The 14,719-nt window shown below is 30.9% G+C and overlaps 1 protein-coding gene across 1 annotated transcript in view; it reads left to right on the top strand.

The window, feature by feature from the left end:
* LOC111625314 (receptor-type tyrosine-protein phosphatase mu-like) overlaps positions 1 to 14,719 on the top strand; it is a 97,716-nt gene that overhangs the window by 57,838 nt on the left and 25,159 nt on the right. Inside the window, exons 20-25 of the mRNA XM_023368439.1 lie at positions 600 to 693; positions 2,284 to 2,533; positions 5,887 to 5,929; positions 6,026 to 6,164; positions 13,263 to 13,420; positions 13,498 to 13,625. Coding sequence (XP_023224207.1) covers positions 600 to 693; positions 2,284 to 2,533; positions 5,887 to 5,929; positions 6,026 to 6,164; positions 13,263 to 13,420; positions 13,498 to 13,625 — 812 coding nt within the window. The remainder of the gene's footprint in view (positions 1 to 599; positions 694 to 2,283; positions 2,534 to 5,886; positions 5,930 to 6,025; positions 6,165 to 13,262; positions 13,421 to 13,497; positions 13,626 to 14,719) is intronic.

The following is a 14,719-nucleotide window of genomic DNA, read 5'->3' as shown; positions in this document are numbered from 1 at the left end:
CGGGTAAGATTGGCTATAATGTAATTATCTTAATCTTCACTATCGTTACTTTTTGCCCAGCGAAGCGGGTCCTTGCAGCTAGATTCTAGATTACTTAGAAAAACAGTATTTTATATATAAAAAACAAAAACTATATTACATACAAATGTACGAACAAATAAAAACCCAGCGAAGCGGGTCCTTGCAGCTAGTTATTAATAAAAATCAAGATTTAAATAATTAAAATGTATTTATTTATTTGGTAAGATATAATTTTTTAAGCTTGTAAATATTTATACATCAATTAAATTATTATTACAATAAAAATATTTTATTATTATTTAAACAAATTCTACACATTATCTACTTTTTTTATAATTTAATATTATAAATTTAGAATAAATTTCTAGAAACTGCTAGGATAAATTCATTTTCATATTCTGTATTTTTAATTTACACACTCTTAGTTATAAATTTTAAAATTAGGAAAATGACAAAATACAATAAAAATTTATTTTAAAAATAACAGATTTTAGTCATGAAATAAACCAAACACCAAAAGAATTGATTATTTTAAATTTCATTTTTAAAGTAAATCATTTTATTTATTTTAAATTTAGGATCTATGTTGCCTTCAATTGTGGAAATTGTGGATAACAGGACACTAAGTGATTCTATTATAATTAAATTTTCATCTGGACATTCAAGAATAATGTAATATACTTTTTATATTTTGTTTAAATAATTAATAATTTTCTAAAAATTTGTTTATAAATCTATATACTCTACATTAACTAAACTAATTAACATACTACACTTCTTTAATTAATGAAGTTTATTCATCAAAGAATGTAACAGCTTACGATGTTAGCATTTTCGATAGATAGATATTGTTTATGAGAATTGATTTAAAGTTTCAAATCTTTCATAGATAGCTGTTCAAATCTTTCTTAGATAGTTATTGAAGTTATTTGCTAATGATTCAGAAATTTGTAATATATAAAAATTGCATATTTTTTTATATTTTATCTTGGTGTCAATTGCACGTTGCATAGTGACACAATGAAAAAAAATAGGATAAAATAGAATAAATATCAATAAAATTAAAGTAAAGAATGTGAAATTTTATTTAGACTGGATTTTTCTGGAAGCTACAGTCTGTTTGATCATGATTAAATATACAGTATATAATGAATAATTTTTAATGACTTTTTCTAGGCATACTTTGTGTTTTTCTGACATATTTTAAAACCTATATATTGTTGTTGTATGCACGTGGTGAGTTTTGATTTTTACAAGAGGCAGGCATTAAAACAATAAAACATGCTTTTATTTTTCTCGTATAAACTTCTACAAGAAAGGTTCTTGTGGATTCCGACACTCCTGATTCCTTATTTTCCAACAAAACAAAACAACACCTGTTCAGATCCACAGTCGAACAAATTTTTTTCGTGATACAAAGAATATATATAACCTAACTTAAAACTACTTACTCTAAAGAAAAAGAGATAAGGATAGATCATGAGGGACAAGAATATAAGTTTAAGCATGAACGGGTACCCGAGTCGGTGATCGAGGTGTCAGTGGTTGGATGATGTCGTCCTGGAATTTCTTTTGGGGATGGATCTTATGTGAGAGTCTACGAATAAGTTTCTTAGTTCTTTAGCCTACAAATGTCCTTAGTCACGATACTTCTTTCTTCTGAACTTTTTGTGACCTTTTTCCAGTCGATGCTAAAACGACCTGGAGACCTGACGTGTCTTCCCTCTTCTAGGTCCAAGGCAAAAGTGACCCTCTCATCTCTTACTTGCCCTCTGGGCTATTTCTTTTCTTTTGTCCCCTAACCAGGTTATCCACCACCCACACTTGAAAGAAAGTTCCAGGAAGTATACAAAGGAACACAGAACAAAGAAGGAAGGGAAAATAAAAAAACACATATAAAACATATGTATGAAATATAACAAAATACATTGGTGTATCACCATAATATTAAGTTTTATTCTTGAAAAATATTCTGAACATAATAGGTAAAGATTGAAGTTGACAAATAATTTAGTATTAATTAAAGTTAAAATTTCACCTATTTTTCTGTGGCCTTGACATAGTATGCATCGTCAAAAACAAATGCTCATCATGCACATTAGATGAAGAAATGCTTATTACAAAGAATATCAACTTACATAATGAATTTATTGACACTATTGAAAATATGTTAATTAAAATTAATTTCTAAGTACAGTATTAATATATGATGGAACCCTAACCATCTATCTTTAAAACAAATTACATTATTATTATTTGCAGAAAATATCAAATAATTGTGGAAGATGGTAGAAATAGGGAAGAAATCAACCAACAACATTTACTAGACCATGACAGTGCTACACTTGCAAAAATACCTTACTACATTACTGCAGAATTAGATGCCAAAGATCTACCAAAAGAGGATTATCACTATTTTATTGTAGGAGATCAAAAGACATATGGAAAATATAAAAATGTTCGTTTATCTCCAGGAGTACTATATAATATTCGAATTAGAACAATTAGTGCAGTAAGTTTATTTTTTATGTCTTTCATTTAATTTGTTTTTTCATATTAATTGAAAGAAAATTTATTTTCTTTCAATTAATTCCATTCAATTAACTCCAAATTCTTTAAAACATAACAAAACAGAACATTGTTTTGCTGGTATTCACTTTATTAACAAATTTATCTCAAGTATTTTCAGGCAACTAAGTCTATCATCAGGAGATGCACAAATGAATTAGTTTAGTAATAACACAATCTAGGGGTTGATTTCAATGGTAATAAGTTGTTTGTTTAACATCTGGTTGTTGTGCAAACTTAGGTGACAACTACTAAACTAATTCACTTCTGCATCTCCTGATAATGAATTTGATTGTGTGAAACTACTTGAGAGAAACTTATTAATAAAATGAAATCCAGTAAAGCAGTGTTTTGTTTTTTTATAAATTTTCTTTTAAATAATATTGACCCAGCATTTTATTCATGGCTCAATAATCACTTTTGCTACAAAAATGTAAAATCAAAGTAGCCAATTTTGAATTTCTCGATTTTAATCCCTTATATGGTATTCAACAAGGATCCATTCTCAGTGGCCTTTTTTTCTCGATATATATTAACAATCTTCTTTGCCATCTTAAATCTCACATTGTAGCATGTGTCAATGACATTAAGTTAATATGTTCTGATCCAAAAATCCTACAGTCTGATATTTGCTTGCTAAAAAGTCTATTTTATTGTGCTAATCTCAGGATTAATATACAGAAAACTATGGTTATGTGACAGAAACAAACTTCCAGGCATGTATACCATCTCTATCATTGATCACAGGTGTAATAGAAGTATGGTCTATATAGGATCAACCAAACGCACCCTCGAAACCAGAATTAAAGAACATAAAGTGGATATTCAACATAAAAGAACCAACACAGCTCTGGCCATATATTCTTTGGATCTGGATATAGAACCTATATTCTCTACACCACCCACCACATGGACCACCTCAGATGGCTTGAGGTGATCTACATATGCTTAAATAACATTAAGGAGAGTAATTGTATTAACTACAAGGAAGAAATTGCTCTATCAACCACCTGGCATGCCCTACTGGATAAAACTCTACGATAACACACAACATGCATAGCACCAAATCCATAATGATGTCATCCATTCACTTGGGACAACGTTCTGGATTATATTTCATAACAACTTTGAATTGAAGTACATTCCATTAGGAAGTTCAAATTACCTGAAGAAGAACCGTAATGGTTTGAAAACGTTTGTAACTTTATTGTATAGTTTGTTCTGAGATGCACACCGGTAAAAGGCTTATAGGTATGTACATTTTACAAAACTCCAGTGTAGAAATTCTACTATTTTTTATGGTATATACCTTAATTCTCAATTCTCCTTTACCTACTTTTTACATTGACTCCACTCCTGTTAATTATGTTATGTCATTCAACAATCTGGGAATAATCTATGCTACTAAACTTACTTTTAAAAATCATATTGATAAAATAGTTAAATCTTTGCCTATTAGACATAGGTTTATAAAATTTCCATAATATCCCATCTTATCTAAAAGTGCATTAAGAGCTTTTTTTTACTAATTTTCAGTCTTGCATACATTATGGATTACCCATTTGGTCTATGGCTGCATCTTCCCTTTTGGATAAAATTGCTAAAGTATAGTAATCCCCATAGTTCATGGGTCTATGGGACAGATGAAGACGAGCAAATGAGTTGGCTTAATGGGCAACAGAGAAATTTACTCCTTCCTTAAATAATTATTACAATGAAACATTTAGTACAATTCAATTTACAATCTAATATTTTTCGACAAAAGCTAAGACATCTTAGACTAGTGATATCTCGTAATGTGTATTTCTAGGAGACAGAGAAAGGAAAAAATGAAAGGAGTGTACAAGAACATGTTAGCTAACACAATAAGGAAAAGTGATTCCAGCTGGAGAGTCGTTAATGACATGGGCTGCCCATTTCACTTACAATAATTGCACTCACTTGGTCAGTACATAAAACTTAGTCACCAGTTTCTTCTAAAATGAACGTCCTTGTTTTTCTTCTAGATAAATCTTCCTACTATGCAGTTTGATGGAAACGGATTCAATTGTGATGATCTCGCCAAGACCCTTCCTTGCATCCCGTTTCTATTTTCTTATGCTCTTATATACTGTCTTTGCCAATTCAAAGTGTCTCCACATGCCTCCATTGTTGGTTGGAGCTCTAATGTGGATGGTGAGCAGAGGGCAGGATGAAACAGAAGAAACAGTTCCCTCACACGTAACTCCTGCCTGTTTTATATGTCTTGGGGTGGACTTTCTCACCCATGTGACACTCGTTGGCCAATCAGATGCCAACTCACATGAGTTTAAGAAAAGGTAATGGCACAGAAGGAACGAAAAGATAATAAGAAAAAAGAAAATAAAACAAAATGGAAAGAAAATTTACAATAATATAATTGCAATGTGTTATAAGAGCTCTTGAAAAAGTTTATTTATATTTTAATAAATTTTGAAATTTACCATATACTCAGAATCATAACTTTGCAAGAATTAGATTAGGTTTTCCTTTATTTTTTGAGCATATCAAATAATTCAATCACTTTATTTTAAATTTTTTAATGGTTTTATTTATTATGATGGGCTATTCTGTTTCTTCAAAAAATTTACAGCCTTCATCTTGCATGTTCATTCCATTTTTTTGTTTGGGTGTATCTCAAGGGTCTTTTGTATTGTATTTCTCAAAATTTAAATAATTTTGATGAGGCCAAACACCCACCAGATTACATTGGGCTACTTTTTCGCAATTATATTTATTAAATAATTTAGAATATTCTGGAAGAAAAGAACCTGCCCAGAGCAGGACTCAAACCCACAACTCCCGTGTACCATGTGGATGCTACCTGAGCCTCCATTCCAATCTCCTCTTCCAGACATATTTAAATATGATATACCATCCTCAGTTACAAATTATTTAGCTTAATTAGTTATTAGTTATTTTTTAGCTTAATTAATTAAATATAATCACAGAAAAGTAGCTCGATGTAATTCAGTGGTGTTTGGCTTTACAAATTTATCAGGTTTTGTGAGATTTATTTATGTATAATTTTGATAACTTTTTATTTCTTAATTTTTTTTAAATTAAAATGTTTTAATTTAATTTTAAATTAAAATTAAATTAAAATGTAAAAACATGTAATATAATTTTTAATTTTATTAAATTGTTATTTCTTTTTTCTTTATTTGTTATATTTATATTTGTTTGTATATTTGTTAACTTGGGGGAAGATATCAACTGTCCTTTGGGACTTTCTTCTTATTTGTAAAAATAAATAAATAATTTTTTTTATATTATTAGAAGAAGCAATCATCTATCTCTGAAGCAAGACAGCACGTTATTGGTATAAAATTTAATTTGATATTATACAAAAAAATTTTTTCAATTAAATATGTTTAATCTTTAAGAAATTAATTGAATTATTTTATGTAAATTATAGTTAGCTATCAAAGTGATGACAAATTTGAAAAATCCATATTTGGATTGCCTTTTTTACATTTTATCTTCATAGTCCTTGGGATGTTAGTTCTGCTCATAATTGTTATTTTTATTGTTGGATTAAAAGTTCATAAATATTGGTAAGTTTACTTCTAATTAATTAATTACAATGAATTTTTTTATCTGAAATTATTTTATTTTGAAATCCTTGATTTAAATTTTATTTATTTTTATTGTTTCATTTATTTTTTAATATTATTATTATGGTATAATAACAATAATTAATATACTACATATAATAATGAATAAGTGTAAGATTACATATCTCAATCACACTGTTATGATTATAATTTGTGGAATTTTTTACTCAATGCCAAGGAGATATAAGTGCCCCTTTGCCTTTTCTGCATATGTTCATGATGGCAGACATAATAGTTGAAATATTGGCTCAATTCAACCTCTGAATGAGATGTTTGGGACTTTATCAGAGCTGCAGAGCATACCTATGGGAGCAAAAAAATCAAAGGAACCATATCTCTACAAGCAATCCTTTGCAAGATACAGCCCTAAAATTGGGTTGCATGAGATCACAAGTTATGTGGCTCCACTAAGACTATCGCGTTTAACTATTTAGCCAACACGACTATGCAGGCTTTGAGTAGTCTACTTTGACTGTTCATGGAGTACTTGATGTTAAATAGTTTTACGGAGGTGTGGAGGCTCACCACCATCCAGGCGCTGAGGCATGAGCAATAGCGAGCACCAAAGAGCACAACTACATGCGAAGCATCGGTCAAGACAAGGGATAGCAAGCCTTGATAACACAGAGTGTGGAAAATAGGCAATATACTGATACATGTTAAAAACTGACATTTGGAGGGAAGTATCTCACAAAGGGTTGCATGTACAACTATGGTTCCTTTGTATGATCATAACACTTACGTGTTGTAGCGTTACAGGAGTGGCGTCTTGGAGAATGAACTTGTCTGACTTTAGAAAAATGAACTCATCCGCTAGTACTTTCAGTATTATATAACTACTGTCTTCAGGCGGTCTATCGAATACAACAGATTAAGATTTTCGAACTCTAATCCAACGGTTTCACAAATTTCAGATTTTCGAAATTATCGAACAATATTTTCGACGGTTTAACTGATTTTTCATTTTTGAATGTTATTTAAAAATCCTTTTGTGCATCATAGCGCATGGAAGGAAAACAATTTTAAATAAGCATGTGTTAGGAAAAATAAGGTCGTAAAAGAGCCCAGAACATGCATAAAGTATAAGATATGTCAAAAAGACATCTGAGTTGCAAAGACTTCAACATCGTGCATTCAGTTGTTTAAAAGCTGTTACCCAAATTTCTGGTAATTCGAGAGTTGGGGAGTTGCACGGTTCAGTAGCAGAAATATAGAGACTCTCCCAAACACATAGCTCTTTATGTTCGTTGCAGCATTGTGATCAAGCACTTTCTTTGCTAACTCTGTAACAGGCCTGCCATTTTTTGATGTCTTCTTGATGTTCGAGAATACGTGAGCATAATCTTCTAGCTGTGGCCCCTACATAACTGGTTTCTTCATCTGACAAGGTATGTTTTAGCAGGACTTGGTAGATTCCTGATTTTTCATTCCACTGGTATCTATCCCTATCATTACATAGTAGTCTTGTTAGACTTGGTGTCGGTGTTATTGGTAGAACAAAACCGTTATGTTTAGAACTAACGGTTTTAACGGAACTAACTAACTAACTAACTAACTACTAATTACTGAAATGCTGCAACGAACATAAAGAGCTATTTGTTTGGGAGAGTCTCTATATTTCTGCTACTGAACCGTGCAACTCCCCAACTCTCGAATTACCAGAAATTTGGGTAAACAGCTTTTAAACAACTCAATGCACGATGTTGAAGTCTTTGCAACTCAGATGTCTTTTTGACATATCTTATACTTTATGCATGTTCTGGGCTCTTTTACGACCTTATTTTTCCTAACACATGCTTATTTAAAATTGTTTTCCTTCCATGCGCTGTGATGCACAAAAGGATTTTTAAATAACATTCAAAAATGAAAAATCAGTTAAACCGTCGGAAATATTGTTCGATAATTTCGAAAATCCGAAATTTGTGAAACCGTCGGATTAGAGTTCGAAAATCTTAATCTGTTGTATTCGATAGACCGCCTGAAGACAGTAGTTATATAATACTGAAAGTACTAGCGGACGAGTTCATTCTCCAAGACGCCACTCCTGTAACGCCACAACATATAAGTGTTATACCGTATTTTGACAAATATAAGTTACACTTTTTTTTCTACGTTTGGGGCTTAAAATCATGGTGCGTCTTATACTCGACAGGTAACCATTTTTACAGCGAAATGATCTATAGTAGTGGTCCACTCTAGGAACCAACCTGTGCAGTGGTCCGTTAGACAGATGGTCCCTCAACCGAATTGCTAGAGTACCTAGATTACCAGAGTAGCGACGCACGAGTCATCGCCGCCATGTTCTGTCGACTGTGATCACGTGACCTCTGAGTTTACATTAAGAAATGACAATTATTTCAGTTTAATAAATGTATGGATTCATCCCTCCGTCACATTCTTGAGTAAAAATACGAATAAAATGCATCTTTAGACAATCCCATTAAAAAAGTTTTTTTCTAAATTTTTTGTCTTAAAATAGGGGTGCGTCTTATACTTGACAGCAACTTATACTCGTCAAAATACGGTAATCATATAATAAATGTTGGCGTGAAGTGACATTGTATTATATGGTTCCTTTGACTTTTCTGCTTGTACAAGATCTACAATTCAAGCAGTCAAAAAACCTCTCATTTGGAGCTTGAATCTTAACAAAATACTCATGATAGCTTTCGCCAGATAAAAATTTTTACTATGTTTTAATAACTCAGAAAATTATTCCATTTCTTAAAATAAATAAGTTATTAAATTTCTGATACATATAGCACTGAGAACACTGTTTTTTCAACATTATCCATGTTTAATGATGAAAAGAAATGTTTTCAGAAGTATTTCATCCTTTTCAAAAATGTTTTCATTAGACAAATGGCAAAAGAACACATGCCTGAATGTTGTTATAAAAACTTCATGAAATGATCACCTAAATAATCATGCTATAACTCCACTAAATTTAATAATTAATATTAAGTAATTTGCTACTAGAGGTAGATGTTAGGTACCATCTCTTAACTAAATTAATAATTAAAATTTTTAACAATGTATTAAATAATTTAGAACTATCTGGAAGAAAAGAACTGACCCAAGGTGGGGCTTGAACCTGCAACCTTCGCTTGCTGTGCAGTTGCTTGCTAGTTGCACCACCCAGACCCTGAGGAAACCTTTGCTTCCAGATGCATTTAAATTTAGATATAACCTTACGCAATTAATCACGGCACCAGCTGGGGAATGATTTCTACACCCATGGCCTAAGTATAAATCCACAATGGTACTCGATATGCAGAATCTTTCAGAGAAAATGCAAGGCCTGGTGCAACTAATATTTTAGAGGTTCTTCAAAATTTAAAATAAAATTGTGGACAAGAAAATAAAGTCAATAGTATTTAATGATTATTTCAGAATAGTCTAAAATACAAGTGTTGCTTTCCATTTAATTGTTCCTGACACATTGTCGATTATAGATAGTTTTTAATTCTTGTCAGAACACTAAATGATCTCTCACCTTCTGCTACACCTTCTGCTACACCTTTAATCTCTCACCTTCTGTAGCAGAAGGTGAGAGATTAAAAAATTTGAAGCACAATTGTTATATTGGGAAATATGTTTACGAATCTCATGTTGATAAATTCCTTAAGTAATTCTGCCAGTTTCGTGCTTAGTTTAAAATTGGATTTGTAAACATGCTTTGGCAGTATTAGTTCTTCTACAATTTCATTACTTATTTCATTTTTATATTTCTCTAGCAATAATTTTGCCTTTGAAACTATATTCTCTTGATCAATTTCATTAAATTTCCATAAAACTTCAAAAAAATTGCAAATTGAAGAAATTGCTTGAAATTGAATCCATCTATTATTGATTTGATAATTTTGTTAAAAGGCAAAATGAAAATATTCTTCAGCAGGTTTTTGGTCTTTTAATCAATGATTTATTTCAAATTCTGGAGTGATTTCATTTTTGGTTGCAATTTTTTTACATTTAGAAGGATTTCAGAGGGATTACAAGGGATTTCAGAAAGGCCTATCTATTCTGTTATTATATTACTGGTGCCAAACACCAAAAAGGCTTTATTGTCCAGCTAGGGGTCTTTTAGTTTGATTATAAATTTTATACCTGCTTTAGCTATGGACAGTTCAGACAAAAAGTGTTTTCTATATTAAAAATTGGAAAATTTTTTCTCAAATATTTTTTGGGGAGTTTAATTGTAAAATTAAGGCCATTCTACAAGCTGTGAAATCACTTTGCCTTCTCCTATATTTTTGTCTAACATATTGAGTTACCAACTTGAGGCCCCTAGTATTGCAAGGCCTGAGGCAGCTGCTCCTCTTGACCTCCCTCTGATTGGCCCTGTTGATATCTATATATGGTTCAAAGCTTGATATGTATATAGAAACATTACCAAATGATCACCTAAATAATTGGTCTATAACTCTGCTAAATAGTTCCAAATTATTTAATTATTCCAGATGGTTCTAAATTATTTAATACATTGTTAAAAATTTTAATTATTAATTTAGTTAAGAGATGGCACCTAACATCTACCTCTAGTAGNAAACATCACCAAATGATCACCTAAATAATTGGTCTATAACTCTGCTAAATAGTTCCAAATTATTTAATTATTCCAGATGGTTCTAAATTATTTAATACATTGTTAAAAATTTTAATTATTAATTTAGTTAAGAGATGGCACCTAACATCTACCTCTAGTAGCAAATTACTTAGTATTAATTATTAAATTTAGCAGAGTTATAGCCCGATTATTTAGGCAATTGTTTGGTGATGTTTCTACATACATATCAGGCTTTACGATGTTTGTTATACTTATAGTTGTTTTAAAATTTTTAACTTTTAACATCATATCATTAAACATCATTAAACATGGATAATGCTGAAAAGACAGTGTTATCCAGTGTTCCAATGTTAACTCAATGCTATACATCTCATGAACATTTTATCATGGTGAAAAATTTCTTCATTTTTTATTAAATTTCTGATGAATTTTTTTTAAATATTGATACTGATAATTTAGGATCATAATTATGATCTATAATAATGTGGTCTTATGGATGCACAACTAGAAAAAGACTATGGGATTTATACAGAATAATAATTTTATTTCAGAGTTTGATCTTTTATAATTATGAAGTATTTTCATATTTATAATGTAAATTACCATAAAATATTTTATGTAAATAAGAATGTTATGTATCCCAATGAGTTTTTTTAAGTATTTTTCTGAAATTTACATACAGTAGAGTTCCACAAACTGGATTTAATGTGGATTGAGAAGTTGATGAGTTGTAGAAAATGATAAGTTTTATGGCGTAATGATGATGCTAGTCTAAATAACAGAATTTTCATAATACATGCAAATTCATATTTCTATTTGTAGTTAAGTTTTAATTACAAATAGAAACTATTGTCTATTCAGTGACTACTTTTAGGTTAGTAAATATTTTGTTATATTCTTTGTTGTAACACGTGGAATTGATGCTATTATCAAGTGTTACCATTGAAGAACACTATCTTAATTTTTTGATTCACTAACACAAAGTGTGTTTCTATTTCAACACTTGGCAATATTCCATCTTTAATCAACTGAATAAAGCCAAGTGTTACAGAATATCACCAAGTGTTGAAATAGAAACACACTTTGTGTTAGTGAATCAAAAAAATAAAACAACACAGTTTCAGAAGATTTAAAACAATAACTTATTTGATCCTAGTGTTAAGTTATAGGGGTAGAAATTAGATCATTTGTATGCTTTTTTTTTTTTTATGTCACAACAAGTTTTCCAGAATATTATGAAGAGTTGAGTTTCTGGGACTCAACTGTATATGCTTATATTATTAATAAATGTTATTGAATTAATTCTCCCTGATATAGTGATATAGTTTCCTTCTGAAGAACTAACTATTAAGTGCTTCTTATTTTGAGCTTTTTAACACAATAAGTTATTTGAAAAAATAGAAAATGCTAATAAACATATAAAGAGACATGTGAATTAGCATTTCCTATTTTTGGATTTGTGGAGTCATTTCTTACAAAGGATTGTGATGTTTCATTTGAGGGCAATATATTATTGCAGACAGGAAACATATAAAACGAGTAAAAATACAAAATTTTTTTTATTCATCAAACACAGGTTCTTTAAAATGATTCCAACTTACAGACTACTGGGTTCGTATACATACAATAATCGTCTACACAAACAAGCCTCTATTGTAGCAACCGACACACAACTTATAGCTAAACTTAACCTACTTACAAACTAAGGAAGGAGAAATAAAATATAGATAGGGATAGTAGTAGAATAAAGGAGAAAATACCCGGGAGTTTTCTGCCACGTGGTCTCGGATGATTCACCGTCTTGAAATTCTTAATGACTGCAGACCTTATTTTCTTTCCTCTTATGAACGTCTACGTTTTCTGAAGTTGTCTTGTGGTCTTCCCGCTTGCTGTTATTTGAACATGGGGGAACTCGATTTCTTTAGCAATTGCCCTACGTTCCTCTATAATTCAGCCGTCTTACAAGGTTCCGATACCTCTGATCTCTCACTAAGCGATCAGGGTATGATCCTCCTTTGGCCTTCTATTGCAAGGTTTCTTACTCCTTGATCGACCCCTCGGTCAGGACCACACTCGTTTTCATCCTCTCTCGACAAAATCGCAGCCACTTCTCCTTTCTTTCACCTCGCCTCCTCTCCAGGGGGTTATTGCTCCTTTTGTCTTCTTGACATTGTTTCACAGAATTGGTGATGTCACCCGAGGGAATAGGGATTAAGGGAGAAAGTTCTAGAACAGTTAAGACAAAAAAACAGAGGAGATACTAAGCCTAACTAAAATTAACAAAAATATATATAAAACTATGGCCGACGGCCACAGGATGATATTAAGTTATTCCATTCTTTAATGTACTCCATTCAATGTTTTTTTGGTCCTTTTCAAATTTTATCTGACTGTATTTAAATTAAATATTACTTCACTATAAATCCAAATTAAAAATAATGTCAGCGTGATTTATTTATCTATTTTTGTAGTCAAAATAAAAAAAAGAAACAACAGTGTTTTACCATTCATGATCCAGTTGTATCGGATGCTGTCACATGGTCAGTGGCATATACAGTTTCTGATTATGAAGCAACTGATTGTCCGGTTGTAAATTGTGAAAAAACTCTTCCATTGTATATTGCTAAAGGTATTTAGATTTTTATTAAGAAACTTAGAATATTTAACTCTCTTAAGTAATTAATCAAATATTTTATTTATATAAAGGATCTCTCTTAAAAACAAAAAAAACAAAAAAACAAAACTATTCAGAAGAGCTTAATGTTGATGATTTAGCTGATTACATTTATAACAAAAATATTCATCCATCAAAGAATTTTGCAGAAGAGTTTCAGGTAAGATAATTTAAAATACTATTAAATTTTGTTATGAAATTTAATACCTTTCCAATAAATATATAAAAAAAAGATGTCAGACTCACTTTGTGAGCTTGTCATTAGAAAACTAGAGTTTGCAGTGTTCCCATCCCTAACATACAATTTCATTTGTTAGAAATGCTATATGGATGGTATCTTGATCATATGGAAGCACAAACCCAATTTAGATGCTTTTCTTCAGCTAATGAATAATAATCCTGTATAGTTGTGGCTACTGGTGGAACAGTTACAAAATTATTCCACCAACGATTAGATTTAGGGTTATTGCCAGAGTAACCATCATAGAGTTGGCATCCTTGATTGAACCTGTATGTAATTATATCATGAATAAATAAATAAATTTTTCTCACATCTACTGCATGTTTAGTTTATAGGTATTTGCCTTAGTGGTTAACAAAAACTTTTTTACATCTCACATAAATGAACCATATAAACACTTAACTTTTTCAACATCAATCTCTCACTTACAGAAAGGCAAATCTGAACAAAATACCTAAAGCCAACCTTTTAACCATTCTACATCCCTACATCTTTTGACTCTTCAACTACAAAACTGCAGCTTTCCATGTGCTAATTAAAACATGACTACACTCCTGCTCTAAGCTCATAGATTGTAATAAGGAGCTAAACATGATCATTAATCAAGGATTACAAAATGGCTTCTGACAGCATAATATTCTCCTCCTCATTAAGCACATTCCAAACACTGGACAAAAAGATGTATGCAAGCTTTTTCCTTCTCTGCATTTGACCTATGTGAATCATACTCCAAAACCCTTTAAGTAATCTTTATATCCATTGCTAATAATAATAATAATAATAGTTAAATGCAAAACACACAGTTAAAGCAATAAACACATATGTCATCCCAGTACTCACATACTCTTTTGGCATTATACATTGGACTCACACAGATCTCGAGCAACTCCAAAGGAAAACAAGAACAACACTTACTAAGCATAAACAACATCATCCTAAATCCGCCATAGAAAGATTAACCCTTCCACGTAAAGAAGGCGGACGTGGAAGGGTTGACATAGTTAACCTTCACT

This window comes from Centruroides sculpturatus, unplaced genomic scaffold, assembly GCF_000671375.1.
Source record: "Centruroides sculpturatus isolate CEXI.00-Female unplaced genomic scaffold, Cexi_2.0 scaffold303, whole genome shotgun sequence".
NCBI classification, from domain to species: Eukaryota; Metazoa; Arthropoda; class Arachnida; order Scorpiones; family Buthidae; genus Centruroides; species Centruroides sculpturatus.
This window is presented reverse-complemented; position numbering and strand designations above follow the sequence as displayed.